At 41.9% G+C, this 27322-nt stretch overlaps 1 protein-coding gene across 1 annotated transcript; it reads right to left on the minus strand.

Annotated features, from left to right (window-relative positions):
• Positions 1-18593: 18593 nt before the first annotated feature.
• LOC124236329 (purine nucleoside phosphorylase-like) lies at positions 18594-25970 on the minus strand. The gene is made up of 6 exons (XM_046655260.1): positions 25833-25970; positions 22678-22847; positions 20708-20811; positions 20334-20509; positions 20030-20220; positions 18594-19244 (listed from the first exon to the last, which is right to left on the minus strand). The coding sequence occupies exons 1-6, from the start codon at positions 25841-25843 to the stop codon at positions 19027-19029; spliced, it is 870 nt and encodes a 289-aa protein (XP_046511216.1). The 5' UTR covers positions 25844-25970; the 3' UTR covers positions 18594-19026.
• Positions 25971-27322: the final 1352 nt, after the last annotated feature.

Here is a 27322-nt window from a genome sequence, read left to right on the forward strand (position 1 = left end):
TCGACCCAGCAAGCAACACTGCTGACCTGGAGGTTACAGGATTTGGAAGAACATATCGGGGTTTAAATCCAGACCCAGATGGCGAGAAAAGCAAAGTTCTACAGGCAAGAGTTCTTGGATCCTGGAAACTGACAGAGAACGGATGGGGATGGAGTGGGGATGACACCGAAAGAGGCAGACAATCCCTTGATATACACAATACTGGATCAAAGCAATTCGGAAAACCGGAGAAGGACTCCTCCCAAGAGGGAAATTCCTGAAACAGAACTACACAATATAAGGTCTTTGTAAGAATTCAATTATCTCCTCTCTCCACTTTTGCAAGTTTAACCAGCCTCACATGAAATCGCTACTCACTGGCCCGTGCTTAGCTATTGGAATCCTCTACCTGTCTCCACTCTCCTGAAACCTCATCTTTGCTGTTTGCCATTTCACCCACCACCATGGCCCAGGTCACTCTTTCCCAACCCTGTTTCTATCTCAGTCATGGGAGAAATATTTATTGAGCATCAACTGTGTACCTGCAATGTTCTAGTGCTAGGGACAGAGGAGTAATGACAATATATGTAAAGGAAAGAATAATATACGTAAAGAACTGAGCCCAGTGCCAAATGAACACTTTATTTTGACATCATTATTGTTATTATTGACATTATTATTATTACTATCCTTATTCATCTGCTAATTTTAGCAAAAGTAACAACAGGGTGATCTAAAAATAAATCTTAGTGATCTTAGTAATGAGGCTACGAACAATTGAAACAAAGCATGCTTTTAAATGATGGATAAGATCAGTAATAAGTAAAAATCAGCACAAGGAAGTATCTACCCATGTTTGATTGCTGAAAGGCTTTTTTAAACACTCCAAATCCAATCCAGTTGACAGAAAAGACAAGATTAGAACATGATTATATCCTAAAAAGTGCAAACAAGTAATTTTAATGGAATCTATCTAAAGTAAGTGCATGTAAACCCAAAGGAGATGATCTACGAAATATTTTCAAAGGGAATATGGGGGGGCAATGTTTAATCTTCTGTAGTGTTTCTCTGGTGTCGTGTGGAGAGAATCTGCAGTATGTCTATGTGTATAAATATTCCGGTCACTAAAGAAATTATGTGACAGGCAAGGGCAATTTACCACACTACACCTTGGCCAGGGTAACATAACCTTCAGAACTACATGACATACTTTATTCTGAATTCAGATTCAGCAACCAGCCTTCCACATAATCACTTGAATCCCCAATCTCTTTAATCTCGGATTCACCAGTGACCCATAGAGGGGTCTACGCAGCAGGCCTCCTGAGACCACATCTTTCATTTTGGTAAATGTCCTTTAATTTTATTTATTTTTTGTTGAGGTAACATTGGTTTACAACATTATATAAATTTCAGGTGTACATCATATTTCAATTTCTGTGTAGAGTTCATCATGTTCACCACCCAAAGAATAATTACGATCCATCGCCACACACGTGTGCCCCTTCACCCCTTTTACCCTTGTCCCTTTCCCCTTTCTCCTCTGGTAACCATCAGTGTAACCTCTGTCTCTATGTGTTTGTTTGTGGTGGCTGTTCTTACTATCTTCTACTTCTGAGTGAGATCATATGGTATTTGACTTTCTCCCTCTGACTTATTTCACCTAGTATAATACCCTCAAGGTCAATACATGTTGTCACAAGTGGCAAGATTTCATCATTTTTTATGGCTGAGTAGTATTCCATCGTGTATATATACCACCGTTTCTTTATCCACTCGTCCCTTGGTGGGCACTTAGGTTGTTTCCAACTCTTGGCTATTGTGAATAATGCTGCAATGAACATTGGGGTGCATATATCTTTACACATTTGTGTTTTCATATTCTTTGCATAAATATTCAGCAGTGGAATATCTGGATCATTTGTTAGTTCTATTCTTAATTTTTTGAGGAATCTCCATACTGTTTTACATAGTGATTCTACCAGTTTTCATTCAGACCAGCAGTGTATGAGTTCCATTTTCTTGACAGCCTCTCCAACATTTGTTATTTCCTGCCTTGTTAATTATAACCATTCTGACAGGTGTGAGGTTATCTCTCATTGTAGTTTTGATTTGCATTTCTGTAATAATTAGTGATGTTGAACATTTTTTCCTGTGCCTGTTGGCCATCTGTATATCTTCTTTGGAAAAGTATCTGTTCAGCTCTTTTGGCCATTTTTTTACTGGGTTCTTAGTTTTTTTTGTTGTTGAGATGTATGAGTTCTTCATATATTTTGGATACTAACCCCTTATCAGATATATGGTTAGCAAATATCTTCTCCCAATTGTTAGGTTTTCTTTTCGTTTTGTTGATGGTTTCCTTTGCTGTGCAGAAGCTTTCTAGTTTGATGTAGTCCCATTTGTTTATTTTTTCTATTGTTTTCCTTGCCTGGTCAGACATGGTACTTGAAAATATGCTGCTAAGACCAACGTCAAAGAATGTACTGTCTATAATTTCTTCTAGGAGTTCTATAGTTTCAGGTCTTACATTCAAGTGTTTAATCCATATTGAGTTAATTTTTATGTATGGTATATTAGTCTACTTTCATTCTTTTGCTTGTGGCTGTCCTGTTTTCCCAACACCATTTATTGCAGATACTTTCCTTTCTCTATTGTATGTTCTTGGATCCCTTTTTGAAAATTAGCTCTTTGTAGATGTGTAGGTTTCTTTCTGGGCTCTGGATTCTGTTCCATTGATGTGTGTGTCTGTTTTTGTGCCAGTACCATGCTGTTTTGATTAGTATAGCTTTGTACTATATTTTGAAATCCGGGAGTGTGATACCTCCAGCTGTGTTCTTTTTTCTTGGGATTCCTTTGGCTATTCTGGGTCTTTTGTGGTTCCATATAAATTTTAGGATTCTTCGTTCTATTTGTGTGAAAAATATTGTTGGAACTTTCATAGGGATTGAATTGAATCTATAGTTTGCTTCAGGAAGTATGGACATTTTAACTACGTTAATTCTTCTAATCTAAGAACACAGAATATCTTTCCATTCCTTTGTATTTTCTTCAGTTTCTTTCAACGATGTTTTATAGTTTTCAGTGTATAGATTTTTCACCTTTTTGGTTAAGTTTATTCCCATATATTTTATTATTTTTGTTGCAATTGTAAATGGGATTATATTCTTAATTTCTCTTTCGGCTACTTCGTTGTTAGTGTGTAGAAATCCAACTGATTTTTGTACCCTGCAACTTTACTGTATTCATTTATTATTTCTAAAAGCTTTTTGGTGGATTCCATAAGATTTTCCACATACAAAACCATGTCATCTGCAAATAGTGACAATTTCACTTCTTCCTTTCCAATTTCAATCCCTTTTACTTCTTTTCCTTGCCTGACTGCTCTGGCTAGGACTTCCAATACTATGTTAAATGAGAGTGGTGAGAGTGGGCATGCTTCTCTGATTCCTGTTCTTAAACGGATAGATTTCAGTCTTTCTCCATTGAGTGTGATATTATCTGTGGGTTTGTGATATATGGCCTATATCATGTTGAGGTGCTTTCCTGCTATACCCATTTTATTGGAGTTTTTAACATAAGTGTATCCTGAATCTTGTCAAATGCTTTCTCTGCATCTATTGAGATGATCATGCCATTTTTACTGTAGTGTGTCATGTTGATTGATTTGCAGATATTGAACCATCCCTGGAATAAATCCCAATTGATCATGGTGTATGATATTTTTAGTGTATTGTATTTGATTTGCTATTATTTTGTTGAGGATTTTTGCATCGAAGTTCATCAGTGATATTGGCCTGTAATTTTCTTTTTTTGTTTTGTCCATGTCTGGTTTTGGTATCAGGGTGATGTTGGCATCCTAGAATGAAGTAGGAAGCTTCCCCTCCTCTTCGATTTTTTGGAAGAGTTTGAGAAAGAGTTTGAGGTATTAACTGTTCTTTGAATGTTTGGTAGCATTCACCAGGGAAACCATCTGGTCTTGGACTTTTATTTTTTAGAAGGTTTTTGATTACTGTTTCTATCTCCTTACTGGTGATTTGTCTATTCAAATTCTGTATTTCCTCTTGATTCAGTTTTGGAAGGTTGTATGATTCTAAGAATTTATCCATTTCTTCTAGATTATCCAATGTGCTGGCATATAATTTTTCATAGTATTCTCTTACAATTTTTTGTATGAGATGTCCATTGTAATTTCTCCTCTTTTGTGTCTGATTTTATTTATTTGAACTATCTCTTTTCTTTTCTTAATGAGTCTAGATAAAGGTTTGCCAATTATATTTCTCTTTTCAAAGAACCCCCTCTTAGTTTCATTTATTTTTTTCTTTCTTTTTTTTTAAAGTCTCTATTTCGTGTATTTCTGCTCTGATTTTTACTATTTCCCTCCTTATACTGATTTGGAACTTGTTTGTTCTTCTTCCAGTTCCTTTAGGTGCACTGTTAGATTCATTATTTGAGGTTTTTCTTGTTTGTTGAAGTAGGGCTGTATTGCTATAAACTTCTCTCTTAGAACCGCTTTGCTCTATCCCACAAATTTTCGCATGTCATATTTTCATTTTCATTTGTCTCCAGATATTTTTTTATTTATCCTTTATTTTCTTCATTGGCCCAATAGTTGTTCAGTAGCATTTTGTCTAATCTACACATATTTGTGGCTTTTCCAGTTTTATTCCTGTAGTTGATTTCTAGTTTCATACCATTGTGGTCAGAATAGATGCTTGGTACTATTTCAGTCATCTTAAATTTATTGAGCCTTGTTTTGTGGCCTAATATGTGATCTATCCTTGAGAATGTGCCATGTGCATTGGAAAATAATGTGTATTCTGCAGTTTTGGGGTGGAGTATTCTGTATACATGTACTATGTCCATCTGGTCTACTGTGTAATTTAAAGCCAGTGTTTCCTTTTTGATCTTCTGTTTGAATGATCTACCCATTGATGTAAGTGGAGTGCTAAAGTCTCTACTGTTTTTGTGTTAGTGTCTGTTTCTCCTTTCATGTCTATTAATAATTGCTTTATATATTTAGGTGCTACTATACTGGGTGCATAGATATTGACAAGTGTTATCCTCTTATTGGATTGTTCCCTTTATCATTATGTAGTGACTTTCCTTGTCTCTTGTCACACTTTTTGTTTTAAAGTGTATTTTGTCTGATATAAGTATTGCTACCCCAGCTTTCTTTTCATTTTCATTTGCATGGAATATCTTTTTCCATCTCTTCACTTTCAGTTTTTGAGTGTCTTTAGATCTGAAGTGTGTCTTTTGTATACAGAATTTATATGGGTCTTGTTTTTTATCCATTCAGCCACCCTATGTCTTTTGATTGGAGAAGTTAGTCCATTGACATTTAAAGTAGCTACTGATAAGTATGTATTCATTGCCATTCTGTAACTTTTTTCCTGGGTGTTTTAGTAGTTCTTCTCTCTTCCTTTCTTCTTCTCTTGCTCTCTTCCCTTGTGGTTTGATGGCTTTCTTTAGTTTTACATTTGCTTTCCTTTCTCTCAATTTTTTGTGTATTTATTATAGGTTTCTTCTTTGTCATTATCATGAGGTCCATAGATAATAAAGCATGTAAACGGCAATCTATATTAAGTTGATGGTCTCTTAAGTGTGACCTCTTGCTAAAAAACTCTAGTCTTTTACTCTCCTCCTTCCATGTTTTATGTTTTGATATCATATTTAACCTCTTTTTTGTGTATGTGTATCCATTAACCTCTTATCTTGGAAATAGATAATTTTAGTTATTTTATCTTTTGGCCTTCATATTAGCTTCATGGGTGGTTGATCTACTATCTTTACTGTATATTTGCCTTTCAGTGATTTTTTTTTTTGATGATTTTCTTACTTCTATTTGTGGTATTCTCTTTTCCATTTAAATAAACCCCTTTAACATCTCTTGTAAGGCTGGTTTATTGGTGATAAACTCCTTTAATTTGTGCTTGTCTGGAAAAGTCTTTATCTCTCCTTCCATTCTGAATGATAAACTTGCAGAGTAGAGTATTCTTAGCTGTAGATTTTTTCCTTTCAGCACTTTAAATATATTCTGCCAGTCCCTTCTAGCCTATAGGGTTAATGCTGAGAAGTCAGATAATAGCCTTAAGGGGTTTCCTTTGTATGTAACTTGTTGCTATTCTCTTGCAGCTTTAGGATTCACTAATTGTCTTTAGTTCTTGACATTTTAATTATAATGTGCCTTGGTGTGGGCCTCTTTGAGTTTGTCTTGGTTTATGCCCTTTGTGCTTCCTATACCTGGATGTCTGTTTACTTCCTTAGGTTAGGAAAGTTTTAGCTATTAGTGCTTCGAATATATTCTCTGCCCCTTTGTCTCTCTCTTCTCCTTCTGGGACACCTATAATATGGATGTTAATGTGCTTGATGTTGTCAGCTCTCTCAGTAGTACAGCAGGGTGGGGCCAGCCCAAGGCATAGCAGCACACAGTTGTTTCAGGCATTGGAAGTTGGAGCAGATCCCCTATATGGCTGTTTGAGAGGCACAAGTCTACTGCAGCTGACAAGTCCCACCATCCACAGGCCCATGTTGCCGGTCAATGCAGTCCTACCCCATGCCCATGTCCCACCCCACTGAAACAGACCCATTCACTCTGCTGCAGAGCCCTCACATGCGTCACCAACAATTGCCCACAAGTTGCCTGAGGGCTTGCTGGTGGTGGGGCCCATACCTAGGGTGGGCTGCCTGCCTTGGCTGAGCTGGATTAAATCCATGCTCTCCTGAGTGAGGCAAACCCCTGGGCTAACAGGCCAGAGGAAGAACTCCAATGGCCTCTGCCAGTGTCTGTGTCAGCCCACCTGTACTAGGTCACAATAATGGCTGCCACCAATGTCTCAATCCCTGGGGGGTGGTCCCAGCCACCTCCTGCCTTCCTGAGATGTGCCCAGAGCCTATCAAGTGAGTCTCTTTTCACCAAGGGACTGTGCACCTTTCTTTCTGGTGATTTTTGTGTTGCTATCTGAAATGGGTGAATTTGTGCATGGGCTCCTTAAGAGCAGACTTTTCTTTCTCTTATCTTTGATAGCTTTTCTGGAGGTATTCCCTGTTCTTGTCAATAGCAAGCAAAGCCAGATATTACTACATTCATCCCAGTTGTACTGAGTTCAAAAGCTGCTTATTATGGCAAAGCTCTCTTACTCAGATCTCCTGCTCCTCCAGGGAAAGCTTCAGACCTTGATTGCTCGCATCTGTGACACATCTTGGCTAGAATGTGACATTTTTTCCTCAATAGAAAGATATTTCTGCCTTTTCCACCTCAGTCAATGCAGTCTCTTGCTGTAGAGGTTCTTTTTATCCAGTTTATGGTTCTCTCTTAGAGGTAATTATTCCAAAAGTAGTTGTAAATTTGTTCTGTCCTTGGGAGAAGGTGAGTTCAAAGTTCTATGCCACCATCTTCCCAATGATAGAGACCACATCTTATCTTTTTGTCTATCCAACAAGAGGGCCCAGGCTCCAGGTTGCATCCAACCTTACCCTGGGTCCTGTCTTGTTCCTAAAGTTGATTTGTTTATATCTCTTACTGCTTTCCTCACAGATTTTTGATCTTTGAAGGGTATGGGTTCAGGTGTTATATGTGTGTGTCTGCTGCACTGTGAACATTGCTATACAGCACACACTTAGTGGTCAAATATATGAAATGTTTTAAATGTCTATTATCTCTTTAGGTCATCTCAAGGCAAATCCCCATCCTGTATTCCTTTATGACCATTTTGGTCTGTTTTCAACATTCCATTCCAGAGGGTCCCAATTTCTTGGTTTATAGTGCACTTAATATCTTGGCAATTTTTTCACAGCACCCCTAGGTCAAAAGAAATACCTAACAACTTTTCTTTTAAAGTAGTTGTTTCCTAACAACTTATTAAGCATTTGAAAAAAATAGTACACACAAATTGAAAGAAAAAATATTTTTAAGTTTTTTCTGAAATAGCCACAAATAGTCATTAATGGGATATATGTACCTATGGGGCACTGCACAACTTCTCAAACTTTGGAATCCAACACTGCTACCCTCAATTCTTGTTCTGTGCTGATTTTCACACAGTACTTATTCTTTTATCTGAGGGACCTAGTAAAACAAAGCTTTGCAAAGATATTTTGGCATGGAAAGAAATGTAGCACAATCTAATGTTCCAATTGAGAATTACCTTGAGCTAGTAGTTTGCATGGTATACAAGGGAGGTCAAATACTGCTGTGTTCCCCTTAAAATTTTAAAATATCCCATGGTGGCCCTGTGAATTTTCACCATAGTGCACAGTTTGGAAACTATGGCCTGACTTACTGCATGTCACCTCATTCCTGAATTTATGTAGTGTAAATGAAGGGACTCTTTAATGAAACTACCTGTGTATCAATTCCATCTCCACCCCTTACTTACCAGCTGTGTGATCCCACACAAGTAAAATTCTCACTATGCCTCAGTTTTCTCACCTGTAAAATGGTGACAATAATAGTACTTACTGCTGCTGCAAGAATTATATAAAACACCTGTTAAGTATTAGATAAGTGCCTGGAATTATAGTAAGTACATACAGTAAATGTTGGCCATTATTATTCCCTGTTGTCTCTTTTTCTTTTTGATTTCTCCAGGCCCACCTAACCATGAATTGGATCAGAAGACAAACTAGAGGTACACCCAGCCCATCAACACCGACTCTAATCCTGCAGTGTTCAAAACGGTAGCCTCTGGTGTTGACACATAATAACCAATGACCGTTCTATAGATAAGACAAATAAGATGAGTTTTACTTGAGCAAGAGTGAGGATTATAACCTGGGAAGGCCTTAGAGAGTGTTCCAGAGAAACCTGGTTTTCAGGAGAGTCTTATATCGTTTTAGAACAAGGAACATGCATTAAACACACCCAGGATACATTTTCAAAGTTTCAAAGAGGCATTTGGTTGCAAATAGTGGGTAAACATGACCTGACTCTGGGAAAGGGAACGGTAGGTTCCTTACCAATAGGGTGTTACCATAATGTGTTACCAAAGAGGAACTAGGTATTTTTATCTTGAGAGTGTATTCTCTACTTTAGTGGTTAAAGCAGATGTACACTGTGTGTTTGATAGGCCGTACGTCAGGCTTCTTCAGTTCAAGCAGAACCAGTTTTGAAGCTGAATATTTACTACGCATACCTCAATATGTGAACATCTCTTGACAGAAGAGAGAGAACAAGAAAAAAAGGGAGATCGGCAAGTGGAATAAAGTCAGAGTCCTAAAATGAACCAACTCAGGCTGGAAGTGAAAGTGAAAGCAAATGGAAGGGTGGGGGTTCTTTGACGTAAAAACAAAAGAACAAAGGCGCATTAATCCCAAACAATATCAAATCTAACTTACGCCCAAATTAAAATCTGGCAAAAAGATTGAAGACATGAAATTTTCCATTTTTATTAAAATCTGCATTTACAAAAATAGGAAAACCAGGCAGACAGCAAGTGTTTGCTCTAAAGATGTCCCTTAGAAACTAAAAGTAATTATGGAAAGAAGAGGCCTATTTACGAGGAAGAAGTCTGCAAATCTAAGCTAAATCAAATTTACACAGAAGGCACAGCACAGAATGAACAGTTCTATTCTCCTCCTTCTTATTTTAAAAAGGCATCAGGTGGCATTATCTCTTTATCTCTGATCCTATTAGTAATCAACAAATGGACTGGGAAATGGCTAAAAAAAATAAAGACCATATTCTTCCTTTGCTTCTAAAAAATTTGAAGTGAGAAACATGTATTCTTGACAGGATTGACCTAACTGATCAAGAAAAAACAGTAATTTATTGATGTGAAAAGATCTCCAAGATATATTAAGATAAAACAAAATAGCAAGATGCAGAACAGTGCAATAGTAGGCTAACTTCTGTGTATAATAAGAGGAGAAAAATAAGAATATCTACTTGTATTTATTTTATTTGCATAGATCCTGGAAAAAGGCACAAGAAACTAATAAGTGGTGATGAGATTTTCACATATTGGGGTATATGGGGTAACTGTTCTGACTCAAAACTGATTTGGCTTGAACCAAAAAAGAAAAGCCTTATATGGCCTATCAAACATAGGTTGTACATCTGCGTTAACTGTTAAAATAAGAATGCATACTTCCCCTTCTGCAAAGCCAGTAATGCCCGACTGGTAAGGCCCTTTGGGTAACACCCTCATTAGTGCTCTTAAAATAAGTTTCCTTTCCCAACATCAGGGTCATGTTGACTTGCTAATTTGCCACTGAATACCTCTTTGAAATTTTGGTGAATATGCATCCTGGGCATGTTTAATGTATAATTCTTTATTCTAAAAAAGTATGACTGTCCTGGAAATCAGGCTTCTCCGGAACACTTTCTCCCTCTCTGGAAAAGGCCTTCCTGGGTTATAATCCTCACTCTGGCTCAAGGAAAAACACCTTATCTCTCTTATCGATCGAAGGGTTATTTGTTATTTTGTGTCATCAATAGTGGTTACCGGTAGAGTGGGGAAGGAAGGGCAGATGGAGGAAAGGATGGAGGTGAAACTTTTCACCATATACAATTTATGTTGCTTAATTTTTTAACTATGTGATTATATCATCTATTCAAAATTTCAACCTAAAAAAAGAGAAAACTGCTAACTTGACTTAAGTGTGTATTTTCATTTCTAAATTACTTGCACCCTCGCCTTTACATTTTATTTTATAACAGCACATTCTTTTTCTGTTTTATTATTGTTGTTGTTTTTTGAGGAAGAAGATTGGCCCTGAGCCAACATCCGTGATCATCTTCCTCTACTTTATATGTGGGACACCTGTCACAGCATGGCTTGACAGGCAGCGCATAGGTCCGCACCCGGGATCCCAACCGGAAAACCCCGGGCCACCGAAGCAAACATGGGAACTTAACCACTGCGCCACCAGGCCAGCCCCTATAACAACATATCCTTTTAAACACCACAAAAGACCTCAACCTCAGTAAGAATTAAATACTTACCACCGATGATGCTATTCTTTACAGCTAATTTGGGGTGAAAGTAATTCTACATCAAAACAAGCCTCCCTGGTTCTAGTTAGGCTTCAATCCATCAAAATACTAGAGTGTGATTTTTACCTGTCAGTCCTTAGTTAAGAAGGCTTCCATGGGTGCCCAATCTTGCCTTGCAAATAAGGTTCTTACTCCACAGCCTGGGATCAGAGCCCTAAACAATCTAGGCCCTCTCCACCTTATCTCCCACTGCTCGCATTCATGACTTCTACAATTTAACCAGTTCAATCTATTAAATGATTGAACATTCCAGAATTTGCCTGCATGCGATGCCTTCTGCCACATCCTCCACCTATCTTCCCTCTAAGGCCCACCTCAAGTCTCCGAGTACTTTTTCCACTCCCCATCACCTGCGTTGGTTCTCTTCTCAGAAGTTCTTCAGCACATGTTATCATCAGCACTTAGCATCGAGGCATCGAGGGCACAACTAAGTCAGTCTCATTTTTCTTTTTCTGTTGGATATAACCTGTCTCCGCCTAGACTGCAAGCACTTTGTCTTATTACGAATTTGTATCATGGTTTTAGGACAATGTTCTATACAAAGTACATGATTAATAAACATTATTCGTGTCGATACAGATGACCATGATAGGCTCAGGGAAGAAAGCCTGACTTGATGAAATGTCTGTGTTTTGACAACTATCATGAGACTCAAGAAGACTGGCAACAGTTGTTAGCTCAGGTGCCAATCTTTTTTAAAAAACAGAATTGGCCCCACAAAATGTGTCTCTTTGCCTTGCCTTAATTTTTTTTTTTTTGAGGAAGATTAGCCCTGAGCTAACATCCATGCCTATCTTCCTCTACTTTATATGTGGGATGCCTACCACAGCATGGCTTTTTGCCAATCAGTGCCATGTCAACACCCGCACCCGGATCCAAACCTTCGAACCCCAGGCCGCCGAGAAGCGGAACATGCAAACTTAACTGCTGCGCCACCAGGCCGCCCCGACTTGATTATTTTTAAGAACAAAAGACTCTGAAAGAAACAGTTGACCTTTCCCCTAACTGCCTAAAAGAAATTTAAGATAAAAGGCCTCTCCCCAGGACAAGCCATCACCATAGATAATTGTGGGTATTGCTACAATGGGAGGGTCGTTGCTAAGCCCATTCTTATCAAAGTTCTGTTTACCAAACATTTACTTTTCCATTTCCATATGAATTGCTTTTCCCCCTTTGAAGTCTCAAACCACTACCCCCAACACCTTCCTTGGTCTTCAGCTGAAGACAATATTTAAGCTGGCAGCTCTGCCATTTTGTTGAGTTACCAGTTTTTCTGAGTTTCTCCCATGTATACATGTTATTAAGCTTTGTTTAATTTTCTCCTGTTATTCTGTCTCATGTGAGTTTTAATTTATTGTACAGACCTCCTTAAGTTTGTTTTGTATGTCTAGGGCCATATATTATTGACAAGGCCACAAAATTAACTTCTTTTTGGAAATTTCCTTAAGGAACCTCAGGTTGGGCTTTTAAAAGACTTTTTATTTGCTATCTTGAGTTTAGAAAAACCAAGCCAAAGAAACTCTTTCCACCAGATTTCACCCAAGTACCTATAAATTTGGGTGAATTGCTTTCTTCTCAAGGACCCAACAATTTCCTAAATTTCCTGGCCTGCCAGGAGGTGATGTTCCCCACCTCTGGCAAAGGTGGGACCCTGTAAGCCAGGTCCTAGTCAGGTTTCCTGAGAGGACTTGGCAGGCATTAGTTCATCATATGGGATTAAATGAACATCCTTCTCAAAAATGACATTCTGGGAAAGTCTTTGGTTGCATAACCGATTTTTCCATAATATTCTGGTAAAAAGGAGAACAAACTCTTACTCAACCTATGCAAATAACTTACTGCCACGAAAAATAGGGGACTTGGTAAGAGTTTCTGAATTCTTGGCTGAATGTGTGGGTCAGTGAGAATCAGATATCATTTAAAAATGTTTATTTCAGTTTGACAAAGCAGAACCTAGTGATTTGTTATGGGAGTATAAGAAGTAAAGGGAGTATAAGAAGAAAGAAAAAAGCCTTCTTTATATATTCAGAATAGGATATCTAAATAACATCTAAATAAAGTAGGACATTAAAACAATATTCCAAATGAATAACCACAAATTTCCCTTATCAGTTCATTTAATACAACTGATTCTTGCTCTGGTGGATCTTGAGTTAGCAGTCTCATGAAGCTGTCTGATTTTTGACTAAAAAGAGTTCTGGAACTCTTGACTCAGTCCCCTGGTTTGGTATGAAAGTTGTCTAAGTGATGGTAACTCAAAAGCCTGTACTTAAAATCTATGCTGTAGGGGCCGGCCCCATGGTCGAGTGGTTAATTTCGTGCGCTCCGCTTCAGCGGCCCAGGGTTTCACCTGTTCGGATCCTGGGCACGGACATGGCACCGCACATCAGGCCATGTTGAGGCGGCATCCCACATGCCACAACTAGAAGGACCCACAACTAAAATATACAACTATGTACTGGGGAGATTTGGGGAGAAAAAGCAAAAAAAACCCCGAAGATTGGCAACAGTTGTTAGCTCAGGTGCCAGTCCTAAAAAAAAAAGGAATCTATGCTGTAAAGCATCAGTAGCTGGAAGTATTTGGTACAGTCTTTTTTATGAGGCTCTGAGACTATCCTTTTTTATTGAAGACACAATTCTGGCCTGTAGTTTATAGCAGAGCCTTCAGGCAAGCATTAGAGTAAACCAAAAACTACCTATAGGTGACAGAGCGTTAAGATGGCTGTGGTTAATTTAAATCTGATAATTTTCAAATGTGAAAATTTATGAAGGTTCATAATAAGAATAATGCAACTTGCAAGGAAATTTGGTTACTTAAAACCAGATAACAAAGCCATTTCAAAAAATGTTTTAGGGGTGCTGGCCCTGTGGTGTAGTGGTTAAGTTCACACACTCCACTTCAGCAGACCAGGGTATTTCTTTATAGTCATACCTGTAACCCTATCCCCACCATCCTAACCCCTGGCAATCACTACTAAAGTTTTCTGTCTTATATAAATGTTATATAAATGGAGTCATAAAATACACAAGCATTTGATACTATTTTTTTATGTGACACTCAGGCAGTTAGCCATCACTTTAAGTTGTTTTAAGTACATACATCTGAATACATAATTCTTTTTTTTTTTAAGATTTTTTTATTTTTTCCTTTTTCTCCCCAAAGCCCCCCGGTACATAGTTGTATATTCTTCGTTGTGGGTCCTTCTAGTTGTGGCATGTGGGACGCTGCCTCAGCGTGGTTCAGCAGTGCCATGTCCACGCCCAGGATTCAAACAGACGAAACACTGGGCTGCCTGCAGCGGAGAGCGCGAACTTAACCACTCAGCCACAGGGCCAGCCCCTGAATACATAATTCTTGTTAAAAAGTTCTCCCAAAACCTTTTACCTTTTTTTATTTATCTATTTAGTTTACCTGTTTCAAACAATTATTTAAATTGTCTATAAAAACTTTATAAGACATCAGACACAATCAGCTAATATTTTAAGTTATTGTTCTTGCTGACAATTTTGTAATGGAGATAATATGAGTTTATTTGACTTATAAAGGCTGTATGTTTATATCATGTCCAATGTTGATAATTGTGAGAACATGTCTATTTTAATTAAACCAGCAAACTTAAGCAAGTTTTATTTACCAAAGATCATGTTACATCATGCTAACTTGAAAGACATCTGGGCTAGTTTTTATTACATTTAGAAATAATTTATATAAGTGCTTATTTTAAATCAGTTAAGTGGAGCTCTCTATAGAAATTATATTATCCCAACTCACAAACATAGACATGTACAAACTGAAACCTTTAAAATTGGACCATGTTTTAGGGACAAAACTCAAAAGAATCTGGATCCAAATTGGGACCTGTTTAGATGGCTGATGATTTTTATTAAAGATATTTTTTCTTTTCTTTTTGCCGTAAGGTGCTTTTTATAGTTGTTTTTAAAGTCATTTTCTCTTTTAGAAGCTTCTGTATACTAATCAAAGAATGCATTCCATTGTGAGAGGTTTTGAATCCTCTTCTTTTTTTCCCAAGGGTGACCCTTAAGGTGGATGTATCTGAAACAACAGTTGCCAAAAATGGCCATCACAATTTTAAAGTTGACTTATTTTCACTTGTTTAATTTTAGATCTGGAATTTTGGTGAAGTTGAAGTTGGCGGGCTCAGCAAGAGAGGAAGGAGGAGCAGCAGACTTGGTTTCGTTTCACTAGCGTGTTTGCTTATTTAATTATTTTTTCTTAAAGAGGCAGTATGGGATTTCTGACCTTGTTTAGAAGCCTCAAAAATTAAAATAGGCTTGCCATTGGTTATTTAATTTTTTTGTAGCCAATTTTTTTTCCAATTAAATACATAAATAGACCAGTTTGGGTAAACTGAAATTGTCCCATTTGGGACATATTACACTGAAATCTCTTTTAGCATGTTTAATTAACATTGTCTGAAAGGTGAATTTATATGCTCTCATAATCCCCAAAATATAATTTAAAATATAATTAGGCAAAAGAGATGTAATTATTTTACATAAAGTCCATCTTTTCCGGCCAGTCCTGTTGAAAAAGGTTAGTGTGAGGACAGAAAGGAAAAACCGACAGATCCAATATCCACTACAGAAAAATCAGACCACGTGCTCAGAAGCCAAGTACCTTGGTAGTGCCGTGCATGAGTTCTGTTACTTACCAAAAACATCTTTTAAAGTGTTGAACCCGGCTTCTTTCATCACCAAAAGCAAAAGCAACCTCCCAAAGATGGATGATTAAAGAGACTAAATGACCTCAGGAGGATTGTAGGAGGAAATCTGGGAGAGGTCAATGGAAATCCTCTAGCAGAAAATGTGAAGGAAAGAAGAGGGAAGTGTTGAGCTTTCCTCAATGACTGCTGGTAAAGAAACTGAGGAAGAGAGAGAGAGATCTGAGGGGCCTAGACCCAGTTTGTTAAGGAAATGGAGAAAGAAACCATGATAAAGTCTCTGTCACTCTAAGGCAAAGCTTCTGTTGGGCGGCCCTGACCAGCAAGCACAGGTCACAAACATTCAAATCTCAGCCTGCAGGGACCCGACCCTGTCTTTCACCACAATTGCAAGACAAGACTCAGAGACAGACTCTGTAACTTCTGAGAGAATTAACCCCAACCACAGGGGATCAGCTCCTTCTGTCACAGACAGAACACAAGCATACACACACACTGGCTCTGGGGAGGATTCAAACCCACCCCTTGTCACTTTCATTACAAACACAAAAGGGCCCTCAGAAGTTCATCAAGCCCCAGCAGTGACAAACTCAAATGGGCCTCAAGCCTTCACTGCCCAATGACTAGTAAACAGGGATTGCTCCCATTTGCCAGAGTCAAGCATTAGATCTTCTGAAGTGGCCAGGTCATGCAATCCTTCCAACCAAATGCGACTTACTTCCCTGTGCCAGGCTACCTCCAGACAGGGATCTGAACCCCAAAGCCAAGCTCCCATTAACGAATGTTGGGACTCAAACCTGAGGCTAGGGCAGCCTCAAACTCAAGGTTCAGGCAGACTTACTTTGTGAGACAACTTAAAGAAACAACTTATCGTTGTGCTGTGGGGTTGGCCCCACTTACATCCATCAAGAGATCTTCCAAACAAAATGCTCAATGTGGCCACTGGGTCTCCCACTGGGGAAGTAACATCAAACCAGCAGCACCAACACCAAGAAGAAAGTCCCTCCCTGTGAGACTCATCCCTCAACCTCCAGTAGCATAAACTGGGTGGTTGGAAGAAGAGAGCCTTAGAGGGATAGAGGTCCCTTGTGGGTTGCCAATTTTATACTGGAGCAAATGTGAGTCCCCTTCTTGGTGAGTCAATCAAACTACACCAGAAGTAGTTGCCACATAAAGCAGAAATTTTATTGCGGCCTGCAGCAAAGAAAATGAAAACCATAGGGAATAATTTCACAAAGCTACAGCTCCACTAGCATGGGGAGGTGGGTACCTTTATTTAGGGTAAGAATGAATATTCAAAGGGGAAGTTTCATCATCACACGTAGGGCTAGGCATAGGTTTGCACACGTATGGTTTTAAATCATACTTTTATATACATCACATCATCTAAAAATGGCTGCTTTGCCCCAACTAGAGGAGGAGAATTTAGGCTGTTAATAAGGGCAGGTTATTTCAGTACAACTATCTGCCTGTCCGCACAGGTTTCATTCTTGTGGTTGTGGTCTGGACTGGTCTGGGCCCACTTCAGAGCAGATGGGTCCAGGGTGGCTGTAGCTTACAGGTTCTTCCTGGAACTAAGCTGAAACCAATAAGCTCAAGACCCCCAAAGCCATCAAAGGAACATCTGTACCTTTCAACAAGACAAGAGAATTAGGTCAAACACAAGAAAAGGTTAGACTTTAGGCAAGACAAGGGAAGTGGGTGAGAGTCCATGGCTGGTGACAGGTTGAGTAGCGGAGAGAAGGAAATCAAGAGGAAATACAGTAAGGGTTTAACAAGGAAGTGGCGACTATGAACAGAAGTTGAGATTGATACTGAGCAAGGGCTCAATCTATACTCCCCAAGATAAAAGGTCAAGCAGGCGATGGTAGAGAAAGAAATTTAATAAGAGATAAACTAGCAAATCAGAAGACGGCGGACTATCATCCTAAAAAAAACCCATCTTAAAGGGAACTGATTTGGAAATGACTTATATAAAGCAAATGAGATTGGAGAGGAGGCTCAGAAACGTCAGGCATTGGATGACCACAGAATGTTGGGTGCCTCACCATAGCAGATCTCCTGAACGCAACATTCCTGAGGAATCTAAGAAAAGACCTCAGTGCCTTCCTTATCTGGGACAGAAGGAACAGTTTGGGCAGAGGACATAAATTTTCTGCTAACAAGGTATTCCTTCTACCAGTTAGAGATTAGCTTGCCCATGTGCAGCTCAAAGCGTTTTTCCAAAGCATATTGTGAGAATAAGATGGGGAGGGGAGCATTTGGCCTTGGGAGGTGAAGTACTAAGAGTCCTCTGCGCAGGGGCAACTGTCTTTCATCTTTCTTCATGGGCTGCCTGTGCAAAGTCGGGGGTTTCTATGTGTTGCCTGTGGTGGATCTTTAGGCTATGAGGTGTGAAGCTTACAACTGCTCATTTTAGCTTCTCAGTGCTCCTCTGTGAGGCTTAAGTAAGGCAGAGGGCTGGCAGCAAGCTAGTGTCTTAACAGCAGGCCTCCTGCTGTTCTCAAGGCGAGCTCAGAAACTTTGGTTAGTTTGTGTCCCATGTTAACCTTGGGGGTACAGCCACAGTTACATCCTAATCCAGGGAAACTTGAACTCTTTTGTCCTTGGTTTCAAGATCACTGAACTGAGTCTGATATTCAGGAGAAGGCAGACAGGGGGTGAAACAATAGAAGGCAAGCAAGAGAGGAAACTGGTCGGAGGGAAGTGGCCTCATGTGCCAGAAGCTAGCCCTTCCATCCTCACCATCTTTCAACATCTTTATCTCTCATTTCTTGCCTTTCCTTCCTCTTTCCTGCATTCACGTACCAACTCATCTCAGTTCTTAGTTACTTATCTGAGAAGCAGACAGTCACACAAGACGTGGTCTCACAGCCCTTCATACTAGTCTCCGCCTGTGCCCCAGCCTTATAACAAACTGCACAAAAATGAAGAAGTTATTTCATCTTTCTCTTTATTCTCAAAATATGACAGTATAAAAGTACAAGAGACATTGGGCTGGTCCTTGTGTGGGATCTAGTGCTTTAGGGGACTCAGAACTGAGACCCCAGGAATGTGAAATCATCATTTCAAAAAGCTAGAGAAGCGACAGTGCCCAGTTCAACAGCCTGAGCCACATCCTGGATATATGCACGGATGCGTGGCAGGGCTTAGGGAAGAACTATTCTGAGAAGACAGTGGAGCAAAAGAGGACCCAGCACCAAAAGGGTCTGGAAAGGGTCTGGTGAGAGAAGTAATGTGAAGGATGTGGGGATCTTTCTTTCTTGTCTGCTACTACCCAAGGTCAGAAGCACATGACCCAGCAAGGGCCAAAGCAGGCAGCAGCTACTTGGATCCCATAAGGGAGAGGCCAGACCACTCCAGGCCCAGTTAATTGGCACAGCCAGGCTGTGGAATGCCAGCCATAAGGATGGAGACAAACTTTTCCAGTTTCTGTGCCGCCTGTCTCCCGGCCTCTAGGACTTCCTCGTGATTGGCCTTCTCCAGGCTTTCATAATCCGTAACGACCTTGTTAGTGATGAGGGAGAAGCCAAAGACTCGAAGTCCACAGTGCCTGGCAACTATAACTTCTGGAACTGTGCTCATGCCTGATGGGGAGAAAGAGGGACACCAACTCTCAGGATCCTCAAGTGACTCTTTTCCTCATCCTTTGGCCTAATAGCTATTCATCACCTCACTGACAATTTAACATCTCAAAAAACATCCAAAGAAACAGCTAAATTAGACTTGACCTTAGCTTGTTCTGTATTGTTTAAAGGAGTGGGGCCTCAGAGGGCCTTACACTTTTCTTATAAATATTACCATTGCAATTTTATTTCTGTGTCTGTGACAATTTTTTTTTTCCTGAGGAAGATTTGCCTTGAATGAACATCCATGCGAATCTTTCCCTATTTTGTATGTGGGTCACCACCACAGCATGGCTGCCAACGAGTGGGGTACGGGCATCCCTGGGAACCGAACCTGAACCACTGAAGCCAAATGCATAGAACTTAACCACTAGGTTATGGGGCCAGACCCTGTCTGTGACAATTTTGAAATCACTTTTAATGATGCTGTTCCATCTTCCAGTCAAGGTACAGAGGGTAGCTATAATGATATTTGTTAGAATAATGCTTAGAAACAGTTATCAAATCATGGATAGGTCATAGCATTACACCTGTTAAAGCCCTCGATGCTGGGTGGGGAGGTTTGATGGGACAACACACCAAACCTCACTACCTTAGTATCTTTCCAGGAGTCAATTTCATTCAATCTTCCTTTAAGTCAGATTCTCTCTCAATCCACCATCAGCTCTACAATATCCTAATTCTTGCCATCCTTATTCTACCAGATCCCTCCCTCTTCAAGCCTAGAGCCACATTCTCCTTCTCACCAACAGCATCCGCCCCCAGCTTCTGCAGCAGACGACACTCGGCCACAGTCTCAAAGTTGGGGCCTGCCAGCATCACATAGGTGCCTTCCTGTAGCTCTCTCTTCTCCCCCATTTGTTTCCAGGCAATGTGAGCCTTCTGTCTCATATCCCGGTCGTAGGCATCAGACATGGCAGGGAAACGAACTCCAAACCTAGGGCACAGGTTGGATTATCTCAGATTAATGGAATACAATGAGATTTCTCCTAACCCCCAGGCCAGTCCTTACAATCTATCCATCTATAAATAAAGGAGCAAGATCCATACCTTTCATCATTGGGCCCTATGAGAGGGTTCTGACCAGAGAAACCAGGCAGGTTGATGTGATCGCGGATCAGCATGATATCTCCAACCTCAAACTTGGGGTTGAGCCCTCCAGCTGCATTGGTGACCACAAGGGTGTCCACACCCAGAAGACGGAAAACCCTCACTGGGAAGGTCACCTTAGAAGCAAAAGATAAAAGATGATAAATTGTTCTTTAAAATTTCACCAACCCACCCATGCAGACATGCATGATATACAACATGAAAGAGAAAGGAGGGGACCAAAAATTACCTACACCAGGTAGCTAGGTAATAGAATAGGAGAGATGGCTCTCTCCCTTCTTCCAGATTCATCTAGGCTGATGCCCCTGATTCACCTTCCAGAGCGGGTAGCCTTCATTCATGTGGAACCTGCCCTGCATCATCACACAGGCTTTGCCGTTCAGGAACCCAAACACCAGTCGACCAGCATGACCTGGCACTGTATACAAACAAGAAAGGGAAACGAATGGGATGATGCTTTCATACAACACATATCCATGAACACCTACTATGAGGCAACTCATTGTGCTCAACATGAGGGCATAAGGAAGCAAAAGAAGACGTTATCATCTCTGCTTTCAGAAAGTTTAAGTCGAGTAAGGGAGACAAAAATTAATCATAAATTTACAAATAAGTATATAAGTCCATCCTATGATTAGAGCTATGGAGGTAAGGATGTGCAACATTAACATGCATCAAAGGAAGGAAAGGCTTTCTAAAGAAAGTTCAAAAGAGTGAGAAAGCCATACTGCAAGAAACTAGGATTAAAAATTAGAATAAATGGGTAATAAGGAATACAGTGAATGCAGTAACTCTTTTTCCAAAATTTTCAAAATTCTTATTTATTACCCTAACTGTAGGTCTCCTTACTCCTGAAAGAAAACTCAAGGCAAATTCTAGCTTTCTAAAGAGGCTACTGAACAAGGGGAAATGGGCAGAGTTTGGATCCATACAAGTCTCCTCCATTAGACCCACAAAACAGTCCTGTGGGAGCAGATGCCCAGGATGGTGCAGGCAGGGGATAGGAGTGCAAAGGTAACTCCCACCCAGATATTATAACCATAATTACCATTTCCCTTATCTGGAATTTCTCCTCTAAGGCACACAGCCAACCTATCACTTAGGGAATGGATGTTCTGGGAGAGGCACCAAAACCAAGAGGAAGAATTGACAGACACACAGAGATATAGGAGCTTATAAAAAAAATGACCAGTATTAGAGCAAAGGTGACAGAGATTGCAAAACTCAAGTGGAGTACAAAAAAATCGGTTGATAAAATTTAAAAATTAATCCGCTTCTCACTCAGTGCAATGCCCTTCTCGCTGGGGATAGGAGTGGAGCCAATGTCACTACTATCTCCCTTAGAAAACTTTGCTCTCCCTCTCTCTTTTTAATATTTCCTTCTCCAACCCCATTCCCACCTCCCCCGTCTAGTCTACCAGTTTTGCTCCAGGGATTTGAAAAATATCTGTGCAAAGTCACAACTCTCTAGGGAAAAGAGGAAGGTAGAAAGCAGAAAAATTTATAAACAAACCAAGAGAAGTTAGTGATCTGAGAAATGAATCAGTAAACCAAATAAACTATCTTTGTCCTATTTCACCTGGTCCTTTTCTAAGCCCTAGTCTTAGAGCTTTCTAGCTGCTATTGGGACGCTGGATACGCTCTCCTCAGATCCCTCGGAGCTCCACTGTGCACAGGGTGCATCTGCCCCTTTCCTTTCCCCTCCAAAGGGTCAGTGTGAAGCAGGTCCTGTGTGTTCACGTATTATCTGTGCATCTGTTTGCAAGAACAAGGCATTCTGCCCATTTGCTGCTGTGCACCAGTGTCTGCCTTATCCTAGGACTGGAGTTAGAGCTGGGAGAGTGGGAATGGCAGGAGGACATAGGGCAGGGATGGCCTGATCTTGTCCCGGGCAGTTACAGGCACTGCTTTTTCCATTAATGCTGCAGACTGAAAGAAATGAGAAAGAGGTGTGTGTGTGTGAGTCTGTGGTGACCATGGTATATGGGGGAGCACTTGGGGGAGGTGTTGAAGAGCATTAAGGAGCTCTGAATCATTCAAGCATATGAAACAGGTCATCATATAGTACCATGACACACACACACCCTGTCTATTCTGAAATTCCTACTGGGGAAATTTCCCTCTAAAGTCATTCTGATTCCTGTGGTCTTTTCTCCTCCATCACAACAGTTGTCTCCAGTCAAATGCCATAGAGGATAACCAGCTCCAGGCATGGAAGCATTGCCCTTCCATCAGAATCCCATCAACATCCCCCAGTGCCAACCCTCCCTCCCCTGGCCAGTACCTGTACTTAGGGGAAAGTTTGGTATCTCACTGTAGTCAAAGCTCTGGGCCTGAGTTAACTGATTAGTCAGACCTCCTAACCCAGAACCGCAGATCACCGCCACTTGAGGGCGGTGCTTGGTGTGGGACAGAAGCCACTGTGCGGTGGTCTGATAATCTTCATATGTGAACCTAGGAGAAAGGGAAAATCAAGGTGAGTTTCACTTCCAGCCCAAGAGCGTCACAGACTAATGAGCATAGGTGTAGAAAGGCTGGCAGGTGTACCGAGGTGGCAGGGGACAGAGAAGCTGGTCAAAGAGCTGCCCCAGAGGGGAGGCTCCTCTCTCTCAGGAGAGGCTGCACTAAGCTCACCCACCCACACACTCCTCTTTCTGAATCAGACTCACTAAAGGTCTGATATGAAACGCCCTCCTCTCTGTCTCCACCAGCAGCCCCAACCCCAGTTCTGCCACCACTGGCCGGTTTAATATCTCTCCTTAGGACAAAGATTTAGAGGAAGGGACCGTCAAGTCTACAGACAAGTACAGTGAAATAATCAAATCAAGGAGGGTAAAAGTGCTGGGCCTCAGGAGGCAGGCCCAGAAGTACACTCAAAAAGGAACTAAGACCTTCCTTAGGGCAGTGACAAACCCAATGCAACCCTCCTTAGTACCCACTCGGGACACTCAAAATGTAATTAAGACTAACTACCCAGAGGGCAAGGGATGAATCCAATTTCCTTCTGGACCCTCACGCTCCAGCTCTCCCCTCAGACAAATACTTAAGGGCTCAGTTTTTTGATTGACAAAGACAGTGATAGAAACACTCCTAGTGGAGTTGCCAGGGGTAATTCAAGCCTGGACTAGACAAGCTAACCCACGAAAAAGCAGACCCCATTCACACAATGGTTGTCAGCACTGGAGTAGAACCGACTGCACAACTTTTCACAGCAGCTTTGTTAAAAATAGATTCTGGGGGCCAGCCCAGTGGTGCAGTGGTTAAGTTCACATGTTCTGCTCCAGCGGCCCGGGGTTCACCAATTTGGATCTCAGGTGCAGACCTACGCACTGCTTGTCAAGTCACGCTGTGGTAGGCATCCCACATAAAGTAGAGGAAGAGGGGCATGGATGTTAGCTGAGGGCTAATCTTCCTCAAAAAAAAGAAAAAAATTGTAGGGCCCACCCCTCCAGATTCACAATTCTGGGGAGAGACCCCAGAATCAGTATTTACAAAAGTGCCTCAGGTAATTCTGATTAAAAAACCAGGTTTAGGGGCCGGTCTGGTGGCGCAGCGGTCAAGTGCGCACATTCTGCTTCGGCGTCCCGGGGTTCACTGGTTCAGATCCTGGGTGCGGACATGGCACCGCTCATCAAGCCATACTGTGGTAGGAGTCCCACGTATAAAGTAGAGGAAGATGGGCACGGATGTTAGCTCAGGGCCAGTCTTCCTCAGCAAAACAAGGAGAATTGGCAGATGTTAGCTCAGGGCTAACAACAAAAAAAAAAAACACCAGGTTTAGGAATTTCTGGTCTAGAGGGAAGCAACTCGACTTGGACTATAGTCCCAATTTTGCCTTTTTAGGCAAATAACTTATGCTTCAAATACTTTCCTCAGATATAAACCAAGGGGAATATAATCAGCCCTGTCTATCTTACAGAGTCAGTTTGAAAATGACTTAAAAACTTGCTAACAAGCTCCAAAGATCTTTGACTCCATAAATCATGGTTCAGGTCCCCAGCACTTGAACCTTTCTGCCACTTTCCCCCATGTCTCTATTCTCCTCCCTGCCTTCCCCATCTTCTCTTCTCTTCACCAACATTCTTTGCCCTTCAGAGACTTAAGGACAACACCTGCCCAGAATCTATACATCCCAAGAATCAAACTAGAATTTTCTTCACAATTCCAGTCCAATTCTCTCACACCCATGAACACAGCTAACCAAGCCTCCAGAGGAAATTCTTTTCTTCAAAAGCAGAGCCTTTGAAACCAGATGACTCTACAATACCCCAGCTTCCCTCAAAGAAGTAGCTGAGTAAGGCACAGGGCAGGGGCCCTAGAGCTGGGGCCACAGGAGGCTGGAGAAGAGAAGCAATGAAATGGTAAAAAGTGAACCAAACAGCATCTTCAAGAGGTGCAAAGGAAATGAAGAAAGTGTGAAGCCATAGTCACCTAGCATTTCTAGCCACAGCCATAGGACTTCCTCATTGGCCATCAGTGCCCTGAGCACGACCTGGAGCCCTGAGCATCCAACAGCCATTGTGATCCCTAACGCTGGAGACTTGAACTGGCATTTCCAGGACCAAAGCAGAGAAAGAGGTTTTCAAAGGTGGGAGTGAGGGCCAGTGTGCAGGGTATGTTGCCTGATTCATGGAATAAGGATTTTCTTCTCTCCTTGGAGACACTGTCCCCAACTCAATTGGACCTCCAATTTTTTTTTTCTGTTTTATCTCCCCAAACCCCTCCTGTACACAGTTGTATATCTTAGTTGCAGGTCCTTCTAGTTGTGGGATGTGGGACGCCGCCTCAACGTGGCCTGACGAGCAGTGCCATGTCTGCGCCCAGGATCCGAACCCTGGGCCAACGCAGTGGAGCGCGCGAACCTAACCACTTGGCCACGGAGCCGGCCCCTGGACCTCCAATTTGGAGGGAAGGGAGGTGTTGGCGAGGGACCTGAGCAATCTCTCCTCTGAAGGAGGAACTCTAGATATGGGCCCCAAAACTACCTTGTTGCTTTACCTGGACTCTAGAATGGGAATCTGTGAAGAGCACGTGCAGTGGGAAGACTTTTGCCCTGTATTGGGGGGAGGGGGTTATGCCCCTCTCTAGACTTACACCCCCAACGTGCACACGCACACATACACACAAACACACTGGCTTCTTTTCGGAGTACACTACACTCTACTAACCTGTCCCCTTCCTGCTCCACTGGCGCCACCCTGACTCCATTCCCGCGTGCATCCCTGCCCGCGCCGGCCGCCCTACTGCTCTGCGCTTTGGCCCTGACCCCGGGCTCCTTGCCAGGGCTCTCTGCAGCTCCAGGGCGCCCGCTCCCTCTCCGGGATCCCTCAGGGCCCACAGCCGGGTTTCCAGGTCTCAGTGACAGCCATTTACCCACCCCCCCCCCCCCCCCCGCCCCGAGGGGCCGCCAGTGTTCCCCCGGCCTGGTGCCCGCCTCACTGGGTCGCCATGGTGCCGCTGACGTTCTCTGAACAAGCCCGCCCTTCGCCGCCGCGATCTGCTCCGCTGAGCTGAGCTGCCGCCTCCCTCCGGTCAGGGCCGCACACTTAGCGCGCTGTCTGCTCGGCGCTGGCTTATCCCCAGCCCGGAAGTCCCCAGCCAATGGCAGCCGAGCACGCGGGCCAGTCCTATCTCCAAGGTGACACACTCTGATTCAATCGCCCCAGGCTTGGCTGCAAACCTAAACCGAGTTCTCCCCGGGGCTGGATCCTTTCTCGAGCCCCACCCGACTCCCGGAGGGGCATCAAGCGTTTCATCCCTGCATCCATTCCAGTCCTCAGGGCCGGGGTTTCCGGCAAGGAAGCCTGTGCGGGAAGAGGATTACACGGCAGCAGGAGACCCCCGAACCATCTGTCTACAGCCCCATTCCTGGGTGTCTACAGCGAACCGTGAGAGATTTTAAAGTTTAAATTTTTAAACCTTAGATCGTGGAACACCAGAATATAAGTGTAACTGTGTCTGAGCTGCTTCCTGAAGAAAGGAAACTGGGTCGACGGAGCAAGCAACGCTGCTGACCTGGAGGTTACAGGATTTGGGAGAACACATCGGGGGGCTCTAAATCCAGGTCCAGATGGGGTGAAGAGAAAAGTTCTACAGGCAAGAATTCCTGGATCCTGGACACCGACAGAGAAAGGATGGGGATGGAGCGGGGATGACGTGGGAAAAGCCAGACAATCCCTTGATTTACGCAATACTGGACCAAAGCAATTGGGAAAACCGGAGGACTCCTCCCAATATGGAAATACCTGAAACAGAACTACACAATATAACATCTTTGTAAGAATTCAGCTGTTTCCTCTCCACATTTGCAAGTTTAACCAGCCTCCCATAAAATCACTACTCACTGGCCCTTGCTTGGCTGTTGGAATCCTCTACCTGTCTCCACTCTCCTGAAACCTCATCTTTGCTGCTTGCCATTTCACTCACCACCATGGCCCAGGTCACTCTTTCCCAACCCTGTTTCTATCTCAGTCATGGAAGAAATATTTATTGAGCATCAACTATGTACCTCCAATGTTCTAGTGCTAGGGACAGAGGAGTAATGACAATATATGTAAAGAAAAAATAATATACATAAAGAACTGAGCCCAGTGCCAAATGAACAGTTTATTCTTTTCTCCTTTTTTAAGATTTTATTTTTCCTTGTTCTCCCCAAAGCCCCCTGGTACATAGTTGTATATTTTAGTTGTGGGTTCTTCTAGTTGTGGCATGTGGGACACTGCCTCAACATGGCCTGAAGAGGGGCGCCATGTCAGCGCCCAGGATCCAAACCGGTGAAACCCTGGGCCGCTGCAGTGGAGCCCGTGAACTTAACCACTTGGCCACAGGGCCTGCTCCCTGAACAGTTTATTCTGTCATCATTATTGTTATTGGTTTATGATTATGATTATTATTATTATTATTACTACTATCCTTATTCATGCAGTAAT

Source organism: Equus quagga, chromosome 2 (genome assembly GCF_021613505.1).
Source record: "Equus quagga isolate Etosha38 chromosome 2, UCLA_HA_Equagga_1.0, whole genome shotgun sequence".
Lineage (NCBI taxonomy): Eukaryota > Metazoa > Chordata > Mammalia > Perissodactyla > Equidae > Equus > Equus quagga.

Excerpts from the sequence above, each read along its gene's own strand:
- LOC124236329 (XM_046655260.1), bottom strand. Across the intron at positions 20,812-22,677 it reads AAACTTTCCCCTAAGTACAG|TGCCAGGTCATGCTGGTCGA; the intron begins GTACTGGCCAGG and ends GTTTGTATACAG. Across the intron at positions 20,510-20,707 it reads AAGGCTACCCGCTCTGGAAG|GTGACCTTCCCAGTGAGGGT; the intron begins GTGAATCAGGGG and ends TTTGCTTCTAAG.